We start from the raw sequence: 23,924 nt of genomic DNA on the forward strand, positions 1-23,924 counted from the left end.
TTTTTTTTTTTAAAAGCGTTCTGTTCCAGAAACCCGCAGATCGCATGTTCATGTTACTGATTCTCAGTCACAATCTAACTCGTTTTCACTCAAAGTTTCATAGACACGATTCAGCAGCTTTAAGCTTTCGGCTGTGTCAGGGTGATCTCCTAAAACCTTTTTCCTTATTTGCCAGGCCGTCTGCAAAGATTCCAACGCTCCGTTGAGGTCGCCTAGGTCATACTGCGCTTTACCAAGGCAGTGGTAGCTCAGTGCCGTGTCGCGGTTATAATCACCAAGTACTAAATTTGACCTAATGCGTGACGCCTCCTGGAATGCCTCAACAGCTGACTTGTAATTACCGAATTTGTGATTGATGCATCCTAGGGAATGGAAGATATCGGCTGTACGAGGGTGATCACCTAAAGTTTCTTTTGCAAGTCTTGACGTTTCCTGCAATGCCTCAATAGCTGATGGAAACTCGCCCATTTTGCAATGAATATCTGCTAGGGTACGTAAGCTGTTTGCCGTTTTTCCGTGTTCACCTAACTTTTGCCACATGACTAAAGCTTCTTGACAAAACGCACGAGCAAAAATTAGATCTTGGTGGCTTCCCAATTCATGATACGCGACGGCTAGATTCTGGCAGCTAACAGCAGTGTTTCGCTCGTCACGCAACTTGCTAAACATGTCCCTTGCTTTGTGAAATGCTTCTTTGGCAGACTCGTAATCGCCTGTCTGAAAAAACACACGTCCTACATCGCGAAAACTTGTGGCTGTGAGAGGGTGCTCTCCTAGATGCTTCTTTCTAAGTTCTAAAACGTCCAGGTATGCTGCAAGAGCTTTAGTGAAGTTGCCACGCGACAAATGGTTTTCTCCGAGGGTATGGTGAATGTCGGCAGTATCCACGTGATTATAAACACCCGACCGCTTTCTGATCTCTAAAGCATTTTGAAATGCCTTTTCAGCTTCGGCTTCATTGTTCATGTCAAAATATACACGTCCAAGGTTTGTCAGACTAGAAGCTATTTCCACAGGATCTCCATTGTTTACTTCTCTCAGTCGCACGGCCTGCTGAAATGACTCCTCTGCTCCACTGTAGTCGTTCGTCAAGAGAAAAAAGGTACCGAACTTGTCGTAAGTTCTTGCAAGGTCATCAAAATCTACGCCAGCAACCTTTTCGTGTGATTTTAATGAATTACCTAAAATGTTTCTTACGACACTGGAAAAAAGTGGATTGCAATACAAGAATATAATGCCCGGATCAGGACGCTGACGGTCATTAATAAGCCTTTGATAACTAAACAGAAGTGACTCGATCATCAGCTTAGTCACATCATACGCCTTCATTGTATCCAAGTTACTGAGACAAAATTGTTCAAAGTCTGTGTCTGCTGGCTCTAATCCAAGTGCTTTCAGGACTGTGGTTTCAAGTGGAGAAAGCCAACGGTCAGGACTTTTAAAAATTTGTCTAATCTCCTTAAGCATATTGATTATGTGTAATTGCCCGTGACTATCGTGAAAACGACCTTGCCTTGCAGAAATGTCTACAAGAAATTTGAAGAATTCGTCAGAAGCTGGGCTAGGGCCATCCTCACTTATTTTAGAGATTAACCTCCTCTCTAGTGAGGAGAAGATACCATTGACTGAGAGTTCCAATAAATCAGTCTGTAACACGTCTTTCTGAGATGTTGATGTGGTCGTGGTTGTCGAGGGGTCACTACTGCGAAGGTTCTCAAAATGTGCTGCCATTTTGTGTTCTTGCTTTCTCCGGTGACAGACTGAAAGCACATCATAAACGAGCAGTTTGAGAACTTTCTCGTCACAACTGTTAGTCAGACGATCCACACAACTTTTAAGCGACGACATACCTTCTTCCAGCTTTCCACAGAGTATCTGGTGAACGCCGTAATAGCACTGAAGCTTTGCTGGACAATCAGCAGCATTTGCGAATCCCGCCTGCAGGGAAAGGTCCGAGGTTTGATTGCCTGAAGAGAACCAACCCCAGAGACCAAAGGATTTGGCGGCCAACAACTTTTGTTTGTCAACCACATTTTGCCTTTTCGTTGCTTCTTCCAGCGCTGCGTCATAAATCGAGTTAAATAACAGTTCTTCATCACTCAATGCAGTGAAGAGAAGTAGTTCTGCTTTGGACAACACTTTCACAACCTTGACGAAGAGCTCGTCGTCCTTTGCTCCATTAACAAGAGATGAAATGATGCTCTCCCGGCAATCAAGAAAAGCTGCCAACGCTATATTTGAACGCCCTGTTAAATATCTTTCGTTAACCTCTTCAAAGTTATAGAGGTTATAAAAGTTCTTTGCCTTATTAAATACGTCTCCAGTTTCTTGATCAGTAATGCTCTTTTCTTCAATGAAGGATCGAAAAAGAGAATGAATTATGCAGGATTGGAAATCGTCGCTGCAGTCTATTAGCGATTTTCGTTTCAGCGATCGAATCTTCTTCCTGGTTTGTTCGTCAGTTTTCAAATTTAACACGCTCTTTGCTGCGTGTATTCCGAAACTCCCAAGGAAAACAGCCAGTGACACGAATGCATCTCTATCCTGTTTTGCAAGCCTCGCAAAACACGTCTCGATGATGACCTTCAGTCGGGTATCATTGGAGAGACTGTCATCGTCCAATCGTTCAAAAAGAGGTGACGTTTTCAGGTCTTCCAAGAGTTTAGAAACTGAAATATGATCCTCTGTCACTGTGCTGCACATCAATCGTATGGCCAGAGGAACTTGACCGCATACCTTAACAATGCTGTTGCGGTCACTTTCTGAGACATCTGGCAATAGGAACTTCACTAGGTCATCCGAGGCAACTTCATCCAGTACACCAACTCGCTCTGCATGGATGGAAAGCTTATGGCTCAAGTAGTCAAGGGATTCACGAGAAGTGATGAGAAGCTTGATGTTATTGCATTGGGCGAGAATCTCTTCTATAAATCTCAGCACGTCTTCCTTCAGTTTGGCATCTCCAGATTCCAGTAGGTCGTCAGCATTATCCAAAATTAGAACAAAAGGATTCTTCTGCCGTTGTAAATTTTGAATAAGCCACTGAGAAGGTGAGTTAAAAAACGCTTCTTTCGCGTCTGCGAATATACCGAGTAGCTTTGAGACAAGATCATCTTTTCGTTCCATTCCGCGAAGGGATGCGAAGTAGACTGGAATCTCCATCTCCCGTAATTGATGTGCTACGTTAATGGCCGCTGACGTCTTTCCAAATGCTGGTGGACCCCAGACATGAACCAGTCGAGTTTCTCCATTTCTAAGGTGGTCGAGGATTGCTTGACACTCTTTTTGCCTACCAACAAAGTGCTGTATATTACCAGGTATACCAGAGATGGGCACCCATAGACCTTAAGGAAAAACAAATTTCCCATGATGTATTTTTCTTGTAATTTAAAGACGAAATTATGCGTGTAACTCCCCCATTTTACAATTTACACCGCAATGTTGCAATCTGTTGTTAATTAACTTCCCCCATTTAACTGATCCATCTTCAAGTTATATTGCATTGCGACAGGAGCCCATCAACTGGAGCCTCCATACGTACTGTACCCTTGAGTCAACCCTTTCCCGTATATTTTTATTTTTAGAAACACATTTCCCGCGAAAACATTGCTCCTGCGGTCAGACCACATGCAGCGCAGCTAGGGCGACGATGAAAAAAAAAATGGCGGTCAATGTCGTACGTACATTCCCTGTCCGTTTTCCTTTATAATTTTATCTACTTTCCTGATTTTACAGCCGAGAGAGCCTGGTTTACTCGTGAATGAATAGCGGTTAAAAGTTAATTAATAAACCACTTTTTGTCCTTGAAAATGAAGTCAGTTTAGTCATGGCGTTGATCGGAAATGTGTTTTTGCTTCAGTTGCTTGTTTGAGTCTTTCTGATTTCTGGTTTGCACGGACTTATTACATGCAGTGTTAGACGTCGACAGTACTTGTGAGATTTGAAGCTGGATTTGAAAGATCAATTCCCGAACGAAAGCAGAAATAATTTAATATGGCCGAGCTGTATAGCGAACGCGTGTTCTTTGATACGGCGACAAACACTATAAACGTGATGACTTCGATGCAAATTTTGACTATCCGTATGCTCCAAGATCCAGCCAATATAAGATCATCATGCTGCGAATAAAACCTCAGGAAAATGATATGTGTTTGTTTCTTCTAAAGTCCAGCAACTGGAATTATGGCAGAGATCGTTGAGTCGCTGTTGCAGAGGTGAGATATTGCGCATCTTACAATTTTAAAATTTTACGCGTACAGGCCAACGGCCTGGATTTTACATCTTTCTTCGGTTAGAGACCGTGCGATCCGCTTATTTCAATCCCCGTACATTTATTTCGCTTTGTATGTTTCCAAGAGAACTCTATGCCTGTACTATCTGGAGAATTCTAAAGCGAACGGGTCGTTTAGCCGGAACGGCTGTTTAGATTCTAATGTTTGTCTAGTGCCTTCGCCACGAAGGACCAAACCTGTCAACCCTAAGCGTTCACAAGCTAGTGCTTGTCTGAATTATTGTCACTCAGAATTTTGAATGCCTTGTAGAATTTTATTTGCAATGTGTGAGTACAGGCCAAAGTGCGTACCTTGTTTATAAATGTATACCATTGTTACGTTCGTTTGGTGTGAATGTTTACAACCCAGTAAAATTTATTGTTCGCAACAACGATTAGAATTATAATCGATCAAGCTTTTATCAAGCTGTCTTCTTATCAGAAGAATTACACGGCAAATAATATTGACCGATCTGTTACGCCTACCCATCATCTTTTCAAAATATATTCGTAATTTCGCAGTTGCGAGATCGGTCTCAGCGCCTTTCGATTCGAATAATTGCTCTTCCTTTTTTGACAGACCTGTACAAAATTCCGCAGTTCTTTTTAGTCATAGCATTACTTGATGTCTTCCTTTGAAGAAATACTGAATTCAGACGACGAAAAGGAACATCATTCTGCAGTCTTCCGTTCTTGTTTCGCCATTTTACAGCTTGCGTAGCCACAGCGGAATGCAACAAATGATTGACAGAGGTGCGAAATCTCCCGCGAGAGACCCCGGGAGATTAGTTCTAAAAATAAATTAATACGGGAAAGGGTTGACTCCAAGGGTTAGTATGGGAGATGAAGGCTCCAGTTGATGGGCTCCTGATTGCGATATGTTACTAGCACCGTATTTCCGTCTCTCCTTGACAGAGGCAAATTTGTATTCCCAAATTATCATAGATATCTAATGCAATTTTTTCAGACAATGTTGCTTTGTAAGAGGATTCCTTTCACGTAAGGTTTACTCGTTCTCTCAAGAACCATAAGAGGAAGCCCACTTATTTGAAAAAATGGAAATTGGTTTTCTAGCTGGAAAAGGCAAAGCTAAGTGACCAAAAAAATAAAGTTTACTGCTCTAAAGTAACACTTTCGGATTCTTAAATTGAAGTGCACAGAGACGTTTATGAGACCCTTTCTAATAAAAAAAAACACCTTTCATTCACTGAAATTCGCCAAACTTGTACATTAAATAACTGTATGGTAAAACTTCCTCGCCTTACTTTTCGAGCTTTCCGCTTTCATGGCTTTCATGGCATCTTCCACTTTTCCTTTCATATCTTTAAGTTCAGTTTTCACATCTTCTACGGCTGACCCGACATCTTCCACTTGTGACTCAATTTTAGTAAGGTGATCGTCGATCTGCTTAAACTGGATTGCAGCATCTTTTTCCCTCTTCAACTCGTCCTCTAACTGTTGTTGCCTTGCTGTGGGGAAGTCTTCCTCAGCCAGCTTTCCAATCTCATCAATCCTGGTGGTGTTTTGGCTTAGAGCAGTCAAGGCGTCTTTTGCCAACGATATGTAATGATCAAAGGTGGCCTTGTCGATCTTTCGTGTACTGATCTGGTGGCAAAGCGTGTTTCGTAGTAAGCGAAGCTGATCCAACGCTAAGGCGTACGTCTCAGCTTGGTTTCCAGTGGGACTGATGACAGAGAGGTGAAATGTTCCGGCTGATAAACCACGTGGTCTCACGTACAGCGTGTGCAACGTGCTTGGCATGGAAAACGTTTTAGCGAAAAGTGTAGCTTCGAATATAGCTGTACAGTCCCATTCATTTATAGATTTACTTGTTGGTACATATTTTGTCTTGCCACCTTCTTTTGCAAGGAACATGTTTCTAATCGCCACAGAGTCGTCCCATTTTGGGATGCCGGGTGTAGTAGCGACCAGAGTGTCCCACATGAAGACAAAGACTTGACGCAGGGCGACTGGGAATTCATCAAGTACCACAGTAGAAAACTTGAAAAAGTTCAGTTGTTCAGGAGAAAACGTCATTGTCAGGTTTGGAAATGTCTCAAGTTCCTTTAATCATGGCATTCTTGTGTAGCTGAGTAAAATACGACTAGACCTTTTTGAAAATGTCATACCATCTGCAAAAGGAATAATGCATAGGGCCAAATTATTACTAGGCGACGCTTGATTTCGGAATCATGTGTGTGGTATCCTTTTCTATTACAATAGATGATGGTGTGTTTTCGAGTGCAGTTTGGACCCATAATTTTTAAAGGCTTAACAATTTCTAAGTGTTCTTTATTCTGTATTGCACCAGAAAAATTACGTGAATACTTTGAACGTAGACTATTTAGATACCGGGAGTTAATAGGCCTTATTCGTATTCTCGGTATTGGACTGGAACTAGCTTGCAATGGAGGCTCATGCGGGCGAATATCATTAAAAACAGCTTCATGTCATTTGCATTTGAAAAGATTACCCGCATGAGCCTCCATTGCACGCTAGTTCCAGTCCAATACCGAGAATACGAATAAGGCCTATTGTAGATGAGGTATTTTGTCACGTGCAACACGTGTTATGATTGGTATCGTACTTACGTCACGCGTTAAGGTCGCGGGGGATACCTACAGCATGAATAAATTCATGAAGGGAAATTTTGCTTGACCAGTATCTTTTAAAACGCTTATTTCTCAGCTGTTCTGGGTGCGATTGAGCTCAAATTTTACAGAGACATAAAGAAATGATGAAAGATTGTGAATGCCATCTTTTATATGGTAGATTGCATTTAACGGCGATGTTATAGCCTCGTTACTGCCAAATTGGGAAAAACATGATTTTGTGGCAGAGTTTGTGGAACGAGTAGGAGACAGCACACTGTGATCTTGTCAAAAACTAATCAGTCAATACCTCTAGAGTGTCATAACAGAAGCGGATTTTTTAATTTAAAGTTTGCCAGCAAGTTATGGCGGTTTAAGTGCGCAAATTCGAATTTAATATCTTCTATCTCTTTCTAAAAGCGCTCTTTTAAAATTCCGCTTCTGTTATGACACACTACAGTATTCATAGTTTACCTATCTGCAGTGGCAAGTCATGAAGTTCTGTATCCTTGCTGTATTCTCTGCCACAAAATTGTCGGAAAAGTCCAAACTTTAAGATTTCCGAAGGTGTCCCGACCTAAATACGATCATTTTGCCAAGGAGATATGTAATTATTGTAATTATATTCCACGCTTTTATGGTGAGAACAATGCGTTTTTAAAAAGGACACGACTGTTTATGCCGAATATTTTTGTGATTACTCTGAGTTGCAGAAATATTCAAATTTAAATGAAAATATGCTCAAAGACTTCCTACAATCTATATGAACGTATATCGCTAAGTGTTGTTTTAAATTGGTTAAAATATCAAAGAAACAAGGATTTTTTACAAATCACGCGCACGCGCCACATTTTTGTCCAGTTATAAATATCTCGTAAAGTTGTCGATGTTGGTCGTTGTACTTTGTGCATACGCTTTAAATAAATGCATAATGATGAGCCTAAGGTGTCCCCCCGCGACCTTAAGTCCAACCTAACATTTTGTAGAACGAAAAACAATCAAAATAAAGAATTCTTTTAACTAAACGAAATATAAATGCGTTTACCAGCGTATTAAAAACAAAATCGTGACATGCGAGCCGCAAGCCTGTCAGAGAGAGAGATGACGAGAATTGCATCACTTGGTCAAAATCATTTTATTTCATCAAATTTCATCACGAAGAAAACCGTAGGGAAATCGAGTTTTTCCCTAGTAATTAACTGTTGTTATTTCATGATTGACACATTTTCTTTTGTTATTCAACAACCTTTATTTAACATACAACCCTGATGAATATTAACTAACTGAAAGTCCGGGGAGGGCTTGATAATGTAGCAGGGAATAGCGGGGCTTATGAATTGAATTTATGATTATTAAGGAGGGATTTATCTGTATAAATCCCTCCTTTCAGGGATTTATCTGTATAAATCCCTCGTTTCAGGGATTTATACAAATAAATACCTCAAACCTGGGAAAATTTGTTAAACCTCTCATAAATATTCTAGGCTACGACTAATCTCTTCCTGACCAAATCAAACCCCTTCTGTGGACCAATTAAAATCCACATTTCCAACAATAAAGTTTTTAAAGCAACCAAATACAAAACAAATTAAACCATATAAACAGCCCAAACATTTCTTAGGATTACTTTTCCTGATATTTGAAGTCTTTCAAAATTAATAAGCCTTCTTCTGTTGATAAATTCATTTCGGAAATATAAAATTCAAGAAAAACAGAATCGACATAAGTAATTTGAAAAGCTCGCTTGAATTTGTCGCCGCATATTGCCTCAGTTAAAAATCCCTTCTGCTTGACTATCCTGTTTAAATACAACAACACGCGTTTCATTCCTGAAAACATGACATTCCTAAACGTTTCCTAACAACTTATCTGGAATCCAGTGTCGACCTTGTTCCTGTCGTTGGTTCAACTCCTCGACGTTTCTTTCGAGGTTTTTCTTCGTACATTATGGACGCCGTACAAAACACACTAACCCGATCCTTGCGAACATCACACCGAGCAAAACAAATCGTCAAAACATCAAAACAGTCTTGTGTTATTCAAATAAGTTTGACAAGTCACAATGGGTTGCGAAACCGTGAAAAGCGCACGATCAGGCCATTTTGAGAAAACCGCACAATGGAAACAATACAACAGAAGAAAGATATGTTGTTTACGGTCGGAGCCGAGGTTTCACTAATTAGACAGCTTTTGTCCTGCTGGAAACGGGCTTTATATAATGATCCCTCATGAATAATATCATAAAATAAGTCAGATAAATATCTCGAACGTCGGTATTAATCCATATACATCCCTCGGGCCTACGGCCCTCGGGATGTATATGGATTAATACCTCCGTTCTCGGTATTTATCTCTTACTTGAAGGGGAAATTTAGTACGATTTCCTTGGCCCTTTTGTAGCTGATAGCTCGACGTCTCAAATTTCTGGGAAGCGTAAAAGGGAATTCCCCTAATGCAAGTGTAAGCGGAAGAGGAACTCAATGTTTTACGTAAGAACTACTGTGAGAAATCTGCGACTTTCAGGAAAACTAACCCTACATAAATAAAGCTCCTTGCTTCTATCTTTCTACGTGCTTCTATCTTTCTACAAAAATCTTGTTATGTGAAATATTTTTATTGCTTACAGTGAAAAACATTGTATGAAACATTTGCTGTCTGGTAAAATGTTGATCAGTGGAATGCAAAGCGAAGCACTAGCAGAGATTGTGTTGCCTCTATTTCCGTTTAGTCTATGATCATATAAAAATAATGGACTTGAGATATTTTCTTCATGAAAAAATTAGAGTAGAAAGTAACGATTAAATGCAAGTAAACTAAAACTATACAAGTAGGTGCAGCTTATAACGTACTTTCGCATTCATTATATCAAGAAACTCTTAACTATATTTGACGCACTGAGCAAGCAAGCGTCTAAAATAATGCTAGAAACAGAATTCCAAAGAATAAAGACAGCAAACTTGACATAAATCGCGTTTCACTTACCAATGCAATTTGATTTTGGTGTCGCTACTTGCTGTGCATCATCGCGTGACTCAAAGGAATGCGCCTCTGCAAAAAACACGAGCGTCTGCTGAGCTTTGGTGTACTCGGAAATTCAGGCTAGTAATTCAAGTTATTAAGAACAGGAATATGCTGAAGGTCCAACCTAGAAAGTTTTGGAGAGGAAATATTCAGATTAACTTGACAAAACGAGTTGTAAAATGAGTGTAAAACAAAATCATGACATGCCAACCGTGAGCACGTTGACCAGAGAAGCGGATGAACCGAATTGCATCAAAATCTCAGTCATTGCATGCATCAAATTTTATCATGAATAAAACCGTAGCGCACAAAATTGAATTTCCCTGGTAATTAACTGTTGCTAAAAGACAAATTAAGTGCGAGTTCCTTAGCCCATTGTGGCTTACTAATAACTCGATTACGATCTCGAAACGTTACAAATTTCCGGGAAACATGGAAGAGAATTCCCCGAATGTTTAGCGAAAGCGAAAGAGGAAATCAATGAATATTTGCGTACAAAAATTGCCCAGAGAATTCCCCGAGTTTTAGGAGAACGAACCCTGTATAAATAAAGTCAATTTAATCTATCTTCTTTGAGTGTAAAATACCATTACAGTTTAAGTAAAACAGTGAAAAATACAGTATTAAAGTAAACATTTGCTGTCTGGGAAAATGTCGCTCATTGGGATGCAAAGACTGCACACGCAAAGATTCCTTTGCTCAGCTCCTAACATCCAAGCCGCGCAGTCATTGATCATATATCAATAATTCACTTTAAAACGTTTTTCCATGAAAGAATTGGCTGGAGTAGGAAATATGATTAAGTATAAATACAACGCAAGAAAGCGAAAGCTACTCTAGAAGGTGCGGTTTAGGAATTTAGCCTCATTGTTTAACCCTATTTACTAACTCCACGTACGCTTGCACGATCAAGCAAGCGTCTGCAACTATGGCTTTGTTAATGAATGAGTTTCAACTGGGAAGCAGAATTCAACAGAAGAAGGACAAAGCTTGACATAAATGATGTTTTACTTACCGATATTGATGCATTTTCAAGGTTCCATCTCGATTCCATCTTTGACGCTGTTTTTTGTGCATGATGATCGTATGACAAGAAGGAATGTGCTTCTAATTCTGTAAATAAACATCTCCAGTTTCCTCGCATCACGCGAGGAGAAATTTGTTCAATAAAGATAGCGCGCGAGTTTCAAAGGCGTACATGGTTGATCGGAGTAATATGAGCGCCTGCTGGGGAAGCCCCCAAAAGTCATTCTTTCCGTGCTCCAATAATAAAATAAAATTTGATTACAATAAAAACCCGCGAGTAAGAACCTATTATTTAGCCTAAACAGGTTCTTACATAAAGGGTCGTTAACACAAATTTAGGCTAATTAGGTTCTTAATAGGTTCTTAATTTCTGAAGAAAAAATTTTAATATTGTTATAGAGATTTTAGTGGTATTCGGCCTATTCCTTGTATAAAATTTGCATACCACATTAGTGCTTATGTAAAACCGAAGCAATAATCATTAAGAGTATGACATGATATACATGCACAGTAATGCTTTGTCCAAACTTAAAGAAGCATGTGTTAGTCCAAAGAATTATTTTGAGTTGTAACAAAGCATGCACGCGCAGTCTGTCAGGAATCCATTATGTCAGCCTTTTCTTTTTTCCTCTCCTCTTTTTCCCAAAGGGTTTCGGAATCGCTCAGAGGAATACACACCCAACAAACATGAGGGAGGCTCAGATTCGGAAAATCTGCGACACCATTCCAAGTTTGCTTTGGGTATCACAACGCCACAACAGTGATCTGGCATTTAAAAACCATCAATTGTTTGAGAACTCTAGTTGATCCTTGGCAAACTATAATCCACACTCACCAAACTGTTCGAAAACTTTTCAATTCCCTTCTCAGTTTATTGTGATTCCTTTTACTCAGAAGATTAAACTATCAATTTTGATTTTCTTAAATATTCTCTCTACTGATGTCCATATATTTCTTTTAATGTTAGTACCGAGAATTTGGGGTACATCCAGACAATCCTGTGAAGATGATGATTTTTGTTATTGTCATTGCTTGTTTCCTAGACACTGATATTATAAGTAGAAATTAGAAGTCAATCTCTGTACAAAATTTTATAGAGCGTTTTTTTTTTATGGAGTGAACAAGACTCGCGGAGAGAAATCCTTCGGGGCTGGGCTTATTTCATCCTCGAGAGGCGAGAGGATCACTGAGCTCACGAATCACGCGTCTCGCGCTAACGGGTAACGCAAGGGCGGGAAAACTGGCGTAGTCCGTACTCGATTGTTTTGGGTTTTGTTTCCCGTTTGGTTTGAAAACCAACCTGTGTTAACAGTGTAGTTGTTGAATTCAGGGACAAAACTAATCGACTGCGTTGTTACTTCGTCAGTGTTGAAAACGTGCAACAAAACTAATTAAGAATTTCTCTTATCAGGGCCATAACCAGACCTTTGGCATAGACGAGGCAAGATTTTGTTAGGAGGTTCTGGGAGCATGCCCTCCAGAACTGAAGTTTGGAGAACTATGAGCTCTGAAACTCTTTTATAAATATTTTTCATTCGGTATGTCTTAAAAAAACAATCTTGTTCAACTAGGGATTATTTTTCCAACTAAACGTATTTTATTTTTAATTTTGGGTTAAAATCAAGACGAGGCAAGTGCCTCGTCTTGCCTCTTGCTAGTTACGGCCCTGCTGTTATATGCTCAAATTCGTTGGAGCCGTAGAGTAGTTCACTTCCGTAACTCGTGTTGTCACACAACGCTTCTCCCAACGTTGCGTGACGACTCAAAGAACGACTGCAAAACAGACCCAGGGGCAGTTAGTGGGGGCAATCAAGAGGCAGCATTCAGAGAGCTGTTTGAAACTGGCGTGGACTCTCTCGCTTTCCATACAACTTTTCTTCGCCGATTTTCTCCCCGCAGTTTCGACTTTCCCTCCCCCCCCCCCACCCCCTTTACTGCTGCCCTGGGTCTCCGAGTTTGTGGTTTCATTGGCACACGAGGCTACAACTAAGCAGAAATCAACGGTTTATTTCTACATCTTTTGGCAAAATGCTATTACCCGTTACATGAAGTGGTAAACTCATTCCACTTCATGTATTTTTTTGAAGGCATCAGACTTGGAAAAGGTACAAGGCTAATAACATAAAAACTACTCGGTAAAAGGTTTGTTTTTGATAAACATTTGTCTGTCGGTAGGGTTAACAGCCACTTTAACTTGATTTATAACATAACATAGCTTTGAACTGCACCAACAGATTTTTTTTAAAAATTTGTAACGTTTCTTGTGCTCATTAGATAAGAATACGTTAAAAACAAAAACTTTTACATAGTTTTTTTTTAAAAAAATTATAACTTAAAATAACTTAAAAGTACAAATAATAACAAATGGGAAATGTTCAAACCATTACGAAACACCCTAATTGCGCGAGAGCGTATCAGCAACAAAAAAATCGATCAATAGAAAAAGTTTAAATTTCATTACTGAGTAAACTATTAATACAGTCAACTCTCTCTATAACAGACACCGTCGGGATCGGCCCCAACTGTCTGTTTTAGAGAGGTGTCCGTCTTATAGGGAGTTTAGTTACAGTAAAATGACTGAAAAACGGCAGGGACCATCACCAGGTGTCACTTAAGAGAGAGTTGACTTTATAACGGCTATGTGGCTGTATCTTTAATTATGTTACAACATAAAAACGACAGAGAAATATAATACCTAAAACTAACTACACCTGAAGTAAAATTTATGTTTCGATAAAAAGTCTACTAGAGTACGATAGGCTTTCGTTATGTCCGTAAAACAATGAGACTTTGAGCTTGTTTAAAATAGATCCAAGTTGTTGACTCTGTTTAGTCTGTGAACAGACCCCTAGCAGCGTTCTATCTAGGATTTATCGTTTGGGGGAGAAGTCCCGAGCTGCCCAAGGCCACGAGCTTCCTAGGGGGGTCCTACGGGTTTTTGAAATGAAGATGTGCTGAGATGCAATCTGGTGCATTTTGAGACACAATTAGTGCCTTTAAGGGGGAAGCTTCTACCCCTCAAATACCCTAGATAGAACCCTCCTAGTGGGTATATTAGGCGAAAAAAAGGGAATCGGAGCGTGTTCGCAAGGGATCTTTCTACCTCACTAGTCCAGGGAACCTGTTCACGGGTTAGATTACGTTTAAATCACTTAATATTATCCTAACAAAATAGTAAATAATCTTCTTTATCAAAGCGTAGGGCAACAAAATGAAAGTAGCAGCTGAGAAAAAATTTAAACATACAATCATATTGCACGAGAAAAACCTATTCTGTATAAAAGCGGCACGCATACATGATATTTAATATGATTCAGTACTTAAGTTCTGTTTCAGCGTCTTTTGATAACATGCAAACTCGCAGTTGTACACCAAAGATTGCGTTTTTCACGGTCAACAATCACCAAATCTTCGGCAACTCCCACTATTTGAAGATTGTGTCATTCCTGTGACCGCTGTAGTTGAATTGATGTGACTCGTTATAGAGTTCGAATTTTGCAAAGTGGCAAAGAATGTAGTGTAAAATGGCTGGGATTGGAACCCCAGAGTTTGCACATTACCGATCAGAAAGGCGCAACAATGAAACAGAACAGTGTGATATCACCTTACACTAAACATGATTGCTGCACTGTTGTATTGATAGGAGCTGTCCCTAGTAGGAGGGTTACCCTCTCCCCTGAGCCAAGCGTTTAAACGAGAAAAGTTGTCCCTGCCAAATGAGCCAAAACTTGGCTCTCTAACTTTCACGCCTACTCGATTTCGCATGAAAACGATTCATGTATTAAAAGCTCTCTTGGCTGGGGTGGCTCAAAATGAAGGGAGAACCTCCTACCAGAGACAACTTTTCTCTACATAGACAGACCTGTCTCTAAACAAGAAGCTTAGAGCAGCTTAAAACCAGCCTGTAAATGTTTGCCAGCTTTTGCTCGTTAAACAATTATAGTAGTTCAAAATATAAGAAAGTTAAAAAATGTGATAATTTAAAAAGAAAACTAGGAGAAGTAAAAGTTATTAGGCACTTGTTTGACAAAATTTCTCAGCCAAATCTCTACGACTTACATGTATCAAACCATCATTCAAAACTTTGTACGTTAACTCACCTATATCTCGCTGCCGATAGACAAACATTTGATAAGCTTTTTCGTGGTAATCACGATTCTGTCTATCCAATATCCTAATCATGTCCTCGTCAATTCCCAGCTTGCGAGCAAGCATCATCCATTCTACAGGAATTTTTCTGGACAGTTCCCTAAATTCATCATCAGTTGGTGAGCCATCTTTAACTGAATGGTAAACAGAACAGGAGATTAGTTATACTGTGTTATATATGGTGCACTTGGGCTGCCTGTGGTGTCATTGGTCTCAGTATGTGTCGTGATAACAGGGATGTCATAAGTATTTCTTTCACACAGTCAGGATTAAAGTGCTTAAAGCCGGGTTTACACAGGCGATTTTTATGTGAAAAAAAATTATATTTGATCATGTAGATAACACAACAATTATTTGTCAGCAGTTCAAAGTTTAGTGCACCAGTCAGTGCACCATAAACGACCTTGGACAGCAGAGATACGCACCTAGTGGGAGATGGGAGACTGGGGACCACATATACTGACGCAATATTTGCCACATTTTATGAGACGAGTCGACTACACGAGCAATTTTCCTATGTGACAATTTTTATTTGCACATAAAGCTAACACGCCAGCTTGTCAACAAATACATCTACAGGTAATACATGGCTAGGAAAACTCATTTTTAGTGCAGAATGCACTATTGTGATGGTTTGGTGGGTTGGCGTTTGCTAAACCCCTAAACCACTAAACCACTAAGCCACTAAACCGCTAACGCGGTGTAAACTTTTAATCACCAATTAATTAATTAATATCAATTAATTAATTATTTCTGTAAAGGGGGGAGGGGATGGAGAGCACCTGACCGTGTGCCCTTGGTAAATCGGGGAGTCCATTACGATACTTACAATTGAAGAACTCAAGGTATATATTTGTTTCAGAAAGCACTATGCTCTCCTTGTGGTACAATTCTTTCTGGAAAAAATACTTTGTGCTAAACGCATGCGCAGATCAGTCTTCATCACGAACATTGCGTTTTTCTTCTGCAGAAGGATTCGTGTAGACTCCGTGGCCCCAAGTTAAAACCACAAATTAATTGAATTAGACAGTAAGGCGTCATAGCAGATCATGTGAAATATTTCTTGATATGGCAATGCTGTTTTCTTAGAAAAGGTGATCTAGCATCTCATAATTAATTGATAACCTGATAACATCTGTGTTATAATCAATGTCGCCTTCTTTGCAGAAAATAAATCACGTTACCATAAACATCATGTTACATCCGTTTTTGACAAAAACAAAAGTATGTTACATGTTTTTGACAAAAACAAAAGTATCTCGTTTGCTGTTTCAATAACAAACTGAAATTCAAGCTATCGAAAATTAAAATAACAGTGACGTGTTTAGAAATTTTGTATTAAAGCCTAACGTGGTGTGCTTTTCAATGCGGTTGAATTCCTGTAGAATCCGTGGCGTTAATTTAATTAGACTTAAAAGGCATCACAGCGATCTGCGAGAAAAAAACAACAATATCATGTTACATCCGTCACTTCCTTTCCTTTTATTTGTTCTCCATCGGTTGAACTAACCTCCGTTTTATTTTGTAAAACCTCTGCCGCTTTAGTGTTTGAACATGCTTTCGTGACGGTTCCGACATTTCTTGAAAGAAATCTTCACACTACGTGCTTCTCGGCTTCATGCTTGAGTGAGCGTGTGACGTGTTCACAGCGCTTTCGTAAATCGTAATTAGGTATGCAAAAACTTGCACCGGGATTTTCGGCGTGAACACCTGATAATCAGGAAACAAATATCCTAGCTGTACTGCGTTTTAAAAACCCTTTCGAAAAAGATGTTTTTTGATTAGATTTGTTCTTTAGTTTTGAGAATCGTCTTTCGTGCAGTTTAAACCGTAACTTAATTAAATTAAACAAATGTCATCGATGTCGCCGTAAAACAAACAAAAAACAAGAGTTTCATGTTACGGCATTTTCAAGGAAAACAAAAGTATTTTGTTACAAACGAACGAAAGTGTCGTGTTACGTTTGCAAAGATTAACGTAAGGAACACCTAGGAAAGAATACAAGTAGCCTGTGAACAGTTTTTCCGAAAGTAAAGTAAAGCAAATAAACACGAACATATATAAAACATCATACTTTCAATTGTTCCATATTGCATTCTGCACTTACCAAATCATCGAGATTTTTTCATATTTCTTCTTCACTCTGTTAATTTATTTCGCTTTTACAGCAGAAAAATAGAAATGCTCTCATCTACACGAGCAAATAAAAGTTGTCACATAAAAATGGCTTGTGTAAACTCGGCTTAACTTCTATGACACTCGTTGGTTTTTGGCTATGGAATGTGCATGATAGGATAGAAATATAGCATGATTTAACTGAAAAACTCAGAAAAAAATTCCGAGTTGTAGATGGCTGCTCGGATGCTCGATCTGATCCGACTGGATCACGGAGGGTCGTGGGTTCAAATCCCATCTGGAACTTGGATTTTTTTCCCAAGTTTTTCAGTTAAATCATGCTATATTTCTACATAACGACTCACTTGGGCGGCTGGATGGTTTGCATCTCAGGTATGCTTTAATGTGACTGCACGATGCAGTTATGAGTCCTATGTGTACTTGTACTGATTTGACTATGTGACTGCGTGATGTGGTCCCAGGGGGGGGTACTTGGGATTTCAAGTGACGGGGATGATAGAAGGATTTTTTGGGGTTTGCAATGTTCGATTCCGGGATTTTTTTGGGTAGAAAAATTTGGAAAGTATTTTTTGATTTAAGTAGGGATGTTTTTAGGTATTTAAAACAATCTGAAGATTCGTGGTAGTGCTTTTTGCGTCGTTCTGTGAATAAAGTACAAACAAACATGTTTTGCTGTTGATTTTTGAGGGGTAAAATTTTGATCTAGGGATTTTTTTGGGTTATGTTGGAAGCCCTCGGGATTTTTTTGGGTCTTGAATTTTTCCCCCATTCGATAATCCCCGTCCTTTAAAATCCCGAGTACCCCCCTGGGGATGTGGTCCTAGTCAAGACCCACATTTCACCCTTGCTCACCATAGAGTCTCCACTGAGTAGCTCAGTGGTAGAGCATCCGACTAGATCGTGGAGGGTCGTGGATTCAAATCCCACCTGAAACTTGGAATTTTTTTCCGAGTTTTTCAGTTATATCATGCTATATTCTACATAATGACTCACTTGGGCAGCTGAATGATAATATAGATAATACAAATGACTTCACAAGCAACCAGGGCAGTTACTGTGAGAAAAAGAAACTAAATGCATTATACAATATAATGACCCGCAGTCAGGGAGGCAAAAGAGAGCAGGAAAATATTATACACTATTTGGGGCCTTAAATTTTATCAAATTATACTTAATGCCTAAATGGGTCTAATAGCAAAAACAGCTTGTTGATTACCTTTTTTTGCTTTTAGTCGCTTAGGATCGTGTGTGCTTTTTGGAGATGCAGGTGACCTTTTCCTTTTTATTTCATCCGAAGGGCCTGGCAGAAGAAAAGAAACAGTTATTGATTTTTTTGGATAATAATAATAATACTTTATTTATATAGCGCTATTTCTAACCAATAGCGTTTACAAGTTATTTACAATTAAAAATATCATATCTATATTAAAAAAGTTACAATTTGTATATAATAAAAAAAGATCAATAAAATAATTAAAAAGAATAAAAAGGCTAACTAATTCACCTAAGTTAATTGTAAAAATACACTAAATTGTAAAAATATCTAACTAAAAGCTTTCCTAAAAAGATGTGTCTTAAGTTTGCGCTTAAACTCTGAAATGCCATTGCAAGATCGAATGTCTAAAGGCAAGGCATTCCAGACTTGTGACGAGGCTACAGAAAAAGCACGAAATTCGTAGCTGCGCAAATTATAAACGACATCATCCAAGCGATGGCCATTCATAGAACGTAGATTACGTCTCGGGACATATCTCTTGATCATATCAGACAGATAAGTTGGGGCTAAGCCCATTAAACACTTGAATGTCATAAGAAGCATCTTAAATGTTATGCGCTCTTCTATAGGTAGCCAGTGAAGGTTATAAAGTACCCGTGTAATATGTTCACATTTTCGCGTAAGTGTCACAATCCGGGATGCTACATTCTGAACATGCTGTAACTTCTTTAAAGTTTGTTTAGGCAGTCCAAACAAAAATGAATTGCAGAAATCTAATCTTGATGATACAAATGCATGTACCAGCATTTCAGCAGTATGAAAACTTAAATATTTCCTAATGCGACTGATATTCCGAGACACTGACAAATCAATATATTATGCAAATGCCAAGTTCAATAGTTTCTGTTTAAATACATGTGTGATCAATAAACATGTTTTTTTTAAGATTTATTTTTCAATTTCAACATAAAAATTATGCACTGCATTTGATTTGTCTTCCCAGAAGTGGACAGTACTGTGCAGAAGCACAGTCAAGCAGAATATTATTTGCAGCAACTGGCATGGTACATTGTAATTCACATGAGCAGAGTATAATCAATGAGCAGAGGGAAACAAACAATATAACAACCCCGGAGGGGGCACTCCCATATATAAGCTATATAGGTATGTGCAGCTAGCTGTGAAGGGTATGGTTTTCAAGCAGTTTAGTCTGGGATAGGGTAAAGAAATAAGTGAGTTTTGGTATAGAATAGGGTATCATTTGCTCGAAAACTGATCAGTAGTATGAAGAATTAAGTCCAGAATAGGAATAGAAACTCGGAAGAGGGAAATTAAAGGCCTTCTTAAATGTAAATAAAATCATTGCGGCAATGTTGCTGACAGATGGTTTTCCATTAAAAACACAAACAGTGATACAGTTCTGAAAACGGCAAGTCTGGGGTAGGGTAGCTATTTTCGGTGTTTAGTCTAGTAAAGGGTTGCGAAATCAGCTGAACAGGGTCTAGCATAGGGTAAGGGTTTCAGAGTCCCAGCGGCACACCCCCACCCAGAAATATATGGAGTACCCCCCCCCCCCCCAGGATAACAACCAACCTGCAGGTGCAGTAGAATTCAATGTTAAATCCATGGGAGCAGGTTCTGCATATTGTGCTGATGCGCCTGTAAAAAGAAATGGAAAAAGATTTTCTATGACCATTACAGTATAATAATTATCACAACAGAAGTTTAGAATGCATTATAAACTTTTGTTGTTAACTTATTAGCCTCAAAGAGCCAAAAATACTAGGGCAAAGAATATTGATGTCAGAGCAACTTAAATTTGTTCATTGGTAACACCTATAAAAATTTATAATAAAAATTATTCCGACCTCGACAATATTGGTGTGGCTGCTTTAGAATGCCAAAATGGCAATGTTTAACCATTGCAAGCCACCTTAAAGAAACTTTTCACTAAGTAACAAAAAACCTGAAATTTGCTGCTCTACGTTCTTACTGAGTTTGCAAACCAAAGTGCACAAAGAAGTTCGCAGGCATATTTTTGTAAAGAAAACAAAACTTTTTTTCATTCACTGGAAGTTATATTCAAGTAAGACTGTACTGACATTCACCAAATGTACACAAAAACAACTCCAAATCATTGAGAGGTTTAAGGCTTACCTTTTGAGTTTTCAACTTGCACAGTTTGTTTGATTTCAGCAAACCCTGCCTGTAATCCTTTCATGATTTCTGTCCCAACATTTTCCACTTTTGTCTCCACATCTTTCACGTCTGATCTGACACTTTCCACTTGCAACTCGATGTTAGTAAGGTGTTCCTCAATCTGCTCATACTTGATTGCATTATCTTTCTCTGTCTTCAACTCAGCCTCCAGCTCTTGTTGCCTTTCTGTGGGAAAGTCTTTTTCAGCTAGCCTTCCGATCTCATCAATCCCAGTGGTGTCTTGTTTCAGTGCAGCGAAGGCATCTTTTGCCAGCTGTACATAACGATCAAAAGTGGCCTTGTTGATCTCTCGAGTACTGATCTGGTGACAAACCATGTTTCGCAGCAGGCGAAGCTGATCCAATGCTAAGGCATACGTCTCAGCTTGGTTTCCGGCGGGGCTGATAACAGAGTGGTGAAATGTCCCAGCTGATAAACCACGTGGTTTCACGTACAGTGTGTGCAACGTGCTTGGCTTGGCAAATGTTTTAGCAAAGATAGTGGCTTCGAAAAGAGCTGTACAGTCCCATTCCTCTATAGATTTATTAGTTGGTACATACCTTGTCTTGCCACCTTCATTTGTAAGGAACAGGTTTCTAACTGCCACAGAGTCGTCCCATTTTGGGACGCCAGGTGGAGAAGCGACCAGAGTGTCCCACATGAAGGCAAAGACTTGACGCAGGGCCACTGGGAACTCGTCGATCACAACATTAGAGAGCTTGAAAAAGTTCAGTTGCTCAGAAGAAAATGTCATTGTCCTGCTGGGCACTTGAATCTATCCAAGGATTGAGTTTGTTTCTGCAAAAGTGGAAAATATTAAAGGGGTTTCTGTTATTAGAATAGAAAGACCTTCAGTTGAAATCAAAAGAGACAACACATGTACACTAGATTATTCGAAAACATCTCTAACAAAGCTAGATCATATTTAGAATCTTGCTTACTTTGGCAGATTTATAGATAAACAATCAGCCAAGTATTTATTATCACCGCTTGCTTTTCTCCTTGTTTAGGAAAAGAAAATCATCTGCTGAACATGCTTTGCATTTTTGTTTGGGCTTTCACGCAAATTGTGAAAACCCATAAATTGCTTTTGAGCAGTTTTCCAGATTGAGCGGTTAGTTTTAGTGAAAACACGTATAAGCACTTATGGAAGCTTTTGCTGGTGTGCAGTTGAACCAAACTTTTGGGGAAGAATACCCACCGAAGCACAGAGACTCCCTGCCTTTTCAGCTTTTGTTAAACCAAAGAAGTTGGAGAAATGATTTGGCATCTTTTTAAATCTACCTAGAACTAGCTAGAATATTTGTAATGGTTATAAGCACTGTTTGGTTTGGTTTGGCTTGTCAAGTATAAAGAATTTAGCTTCCATGTGCACATGTTTTCTGACGCATATAAAATTTAGCTTCTAAGGTTGTATTTATGTTAGGTTTACTATCGTAAATTTTGAGCACTAAATAATATGTACCAGCTAAACAGAACATACATCTTTAAGGCCAACATTTGTCATGCTAAGGGCCTCTTCATATGAGCCCGGGAAACAAACAGGCTGTCTAGGTTACCAGGATGAATTTTGTTGTCTGTCATATGGAAAATTTCAGCCCAACCAAACCAAAATGGTGACACATAAAGTTGCATCGACTGCGACTATCGTAGCTTTATTGACATTTGCAACTTTACTAATAAAGCAAATTCACATACTTTTAAAGTGGAAATGCATACAAGGCAAAATTATGCCAATAATTATTTGCGAAAGCGAAGCTATTTTCTCAAAAAGGTTTATCGCAGTCCCAGGGGGGGGGGGGGGGTACTCTGGCTTGTTAATGACAGGGATGATTGAAGGATTTTTTTGGGTTTGAAATTTTCGATTTCTGGATTTTTTTGGGTTGGAAAATTTGGCAAGTATTTTTTTGGGGTGACTTGATTTAGATAGGGAATTTTTTTGGGTATTCAAAACGAACTAAAGTGCCTTGGCGCAGCTTTGGCGCATTTATGGTATGATGAATAAACAAAACGAGCATTCTTTGTGTTATGTTATTGCCCCTACTGGCAATTTAGGGGTAATTTGACAAGGGATTTTTTGGGGGGTTACTTTTGGTCTAGGGATTTTTTTGGGGTAATGTCGGAAGACTTAGGGATTTTTTTGGGGTCCTGAGTTTTGCCTCCATTCGATCATCCCCGTCATTTACAAGCCCGAGTACCCCCCTGGGATCACAGTGTTCATACACTGTATGGGAAAATTATCCTTCTGGTTGCCAAGATCTCGGTTTTTACAACTGAGATCTCGGTAACCAGCCTAGCCTGCCTTCTTATATATACACATTAAAATTTTTACAAAGGAAATAAGAATGAGATGAGATCTCGGTAACTGGGCCAGCCCGGGCAACCGGGCTCATATGAAAAGGCCCTAACAGGCATTGTTCTCCTGACCACTGAAAAGTTTTGTTCTGTTCAGCAGTTCTATAAATTCGCCCTTTGAAACTTTAAATCGTCTGTGATGTAAAATTTTACAAAAAGCCCAGTCAGCCAACACACTTAATAAGTCTCTTTGTGTATGAATTTCTTGTTCTTAAAATTTGTTGCGCAAAGGAAAAGCAGACCACTCGTATGTGTTTTATAGCAGCTGATTATTTGAAGTGTTGTGATAATCGACTTGACAATTATCGACAAAGGTTGTACTATAGACTTGCTTATCGACTACGTTAATTTTCGAAGTAAGCTAATTTTGATCGACATGACTAAGCATAGTACAAGAAAATTACGCTAGCTCACAAACCTTGTTTACGATGATTATATGAGCAAATATGAAGAAAGCTGTACTTGCGTACGTCTGACCGAGGCAAAAGGCAAAATACGCTATTTAAACTTCAGCAGCTCAGCTCTCTGACGCTTCGAAACGTTCACCAAGCGGCCATCTTGACAGCGGAGATGGCCCTGGGGTCGAAGTTGAAAACAGTACGTCATGTAACGAGTGTAAAGTGACCGCGCGCGCTGATGATGCAAGCATTCGGAATCTGCGCGAGCGAGCTGACGCGAGCTCAGACAAAACATAGGCACGCTAAGCGTGCAGGAGTTATTTTTTCAATTTATGGGGTGGCTTGGGGTGAGACTGGGTGATTGTCCTGTTTGGATGGTTTATGTCATGGCTTGAGCTTTTTGTGTATGGCGGCCCACAGAGTCACTTTTGCACAAAATTTGCTTGCAAACAAAATATTTTTTACATGCACTTTGATACATGTACATCAGAACTGTTTTATTCAATACGTAAATTTTCATCATTTAATTGAAAAACAAGTTAGAACTAATTTAATTATCAAAA

The 23,924-nt window shown here is 39.2% G+C and overlaps 2 protein-coding genes across 3 annotated transcripts; both read right to left on the reverse strand.

Moving 5' to 3' along the window:
* Nucleotides 1-10,967, reverse strand: LOC144653299 (uncharacterized). Its single transcript, XM_078513272.1, has 4 exons — nt 10,898-10,967; nt 9,844-10,006; nt 5,536-6,402; nt 1-3,344 (listed from the first exon to the last, which is right to left on the reverse strand). Exons 3-4 carry the CDS (start codon nt 6,305-6,307, stop codon nt 64-66), a joined length of 4,053 nt encoding a protein of 1,350 aa, XP_078369398.1. The 5' UTR covers nt 6,308-6,402; nt 9,844-10,006; nt 10,898-10,967; the 3' UTR covers nt 1-63.
* A 1,932-nt stretch (nt 10,968-12,899) lies between these two features.
* LOC144653313 (uncharacterized) lies at nt 12,900-23,527 on the reverse strand. Of its 2 annotated transcripts, XM_078513288.1 has the most exons (6): nt 23,382-23,527; nt 20,567-21,406; nt 20,003-20,068; nt 18,410-18,493; nt 18,187-18,247; nt 15,075-15,191 (listed from the first exon to the last, which is right to left on the reverse strand). In XM_078513288.1, exons 2-6 carry the CDS (start codon nt 21,360-21,362, stop codon nt 15,188-15,190), a joined length of 1,011 nt encoding a protein of 336 aa, XP_078369414.1. In that variant the 5' UTR covers nt 21,363-21,406; nt 23,382-23,527; the 3' UTR covers nt 15,075-15,187. The 2 variants fall into 2 exon arrangements, with proteins under 2 accessions (XP_078369413.1, XP_078369414.1); XM_078513287.1 differs by lacking the exon at nt 18,187-18,247 and having other exon boundaries at nt 12,900-15,191.
* Between the last annotated feature and the right edge of the window lie 397 nt (nt 23,528-23,924).

Source organism: Oculina patagonica, chromosome 5 (assembly GCF_052425735.1).
Source record: "Oculina patagonica isolate OP01 chromosome 5, crgOcupat, whole genome shotgun sequence".
NCBI classification, from domain to species: domain Eukaryota; kingdom Metazoa; phylum Cnidaria; class Anthozoa; order Scleractinia; family Oculinidae; genus Oculina; species Oculina patagonica.

What these genes read in the sequence shown, in the direction of transcription:
- LOC144653299 (XM_078513272.1), bottom strand. Translation starts at nt 6,307, where the DNA reads ATGACGTTTTCTCCTGAACAACTGAACTTTTTCAAGTTTTCTACTGTG. An exon ending in GAAAGCGGAAAGCTCGAAAA is followed by an intron (nt 3,345 to 5,535) that starts GTAAGGCGAGGA and finishes TTTTTCCTTAAG; the next exon opens with GTCTATGGGTGCCCATCTCT.
- LOC144653313 (XM_078513287.1), bottom strand. Translation starts at nt 21,362, where the DNA reads ATGACATTTTCTTCTGAGCAACTGAACTTTTTCAAGCTCTCTAATGTT. An exon ending in GAATTCTACTGCACCTGCAG is followed by an intron (nt 18,494 to 20,002) that starts GTTGGTTGTTAT and finishes TTCTTCTGCCAG; the next exon opens with GCCCTTCGGATGAAATAAAA. An exon ending in GCGACTAAAAGCAAAAAAAG is followed by an intron (nt 15,192 to 18,409) that starts GTAATCAACAAG and finishes TTTACCATTCAG; the next exon opens with TTAAAGATGGCTCACCAACT.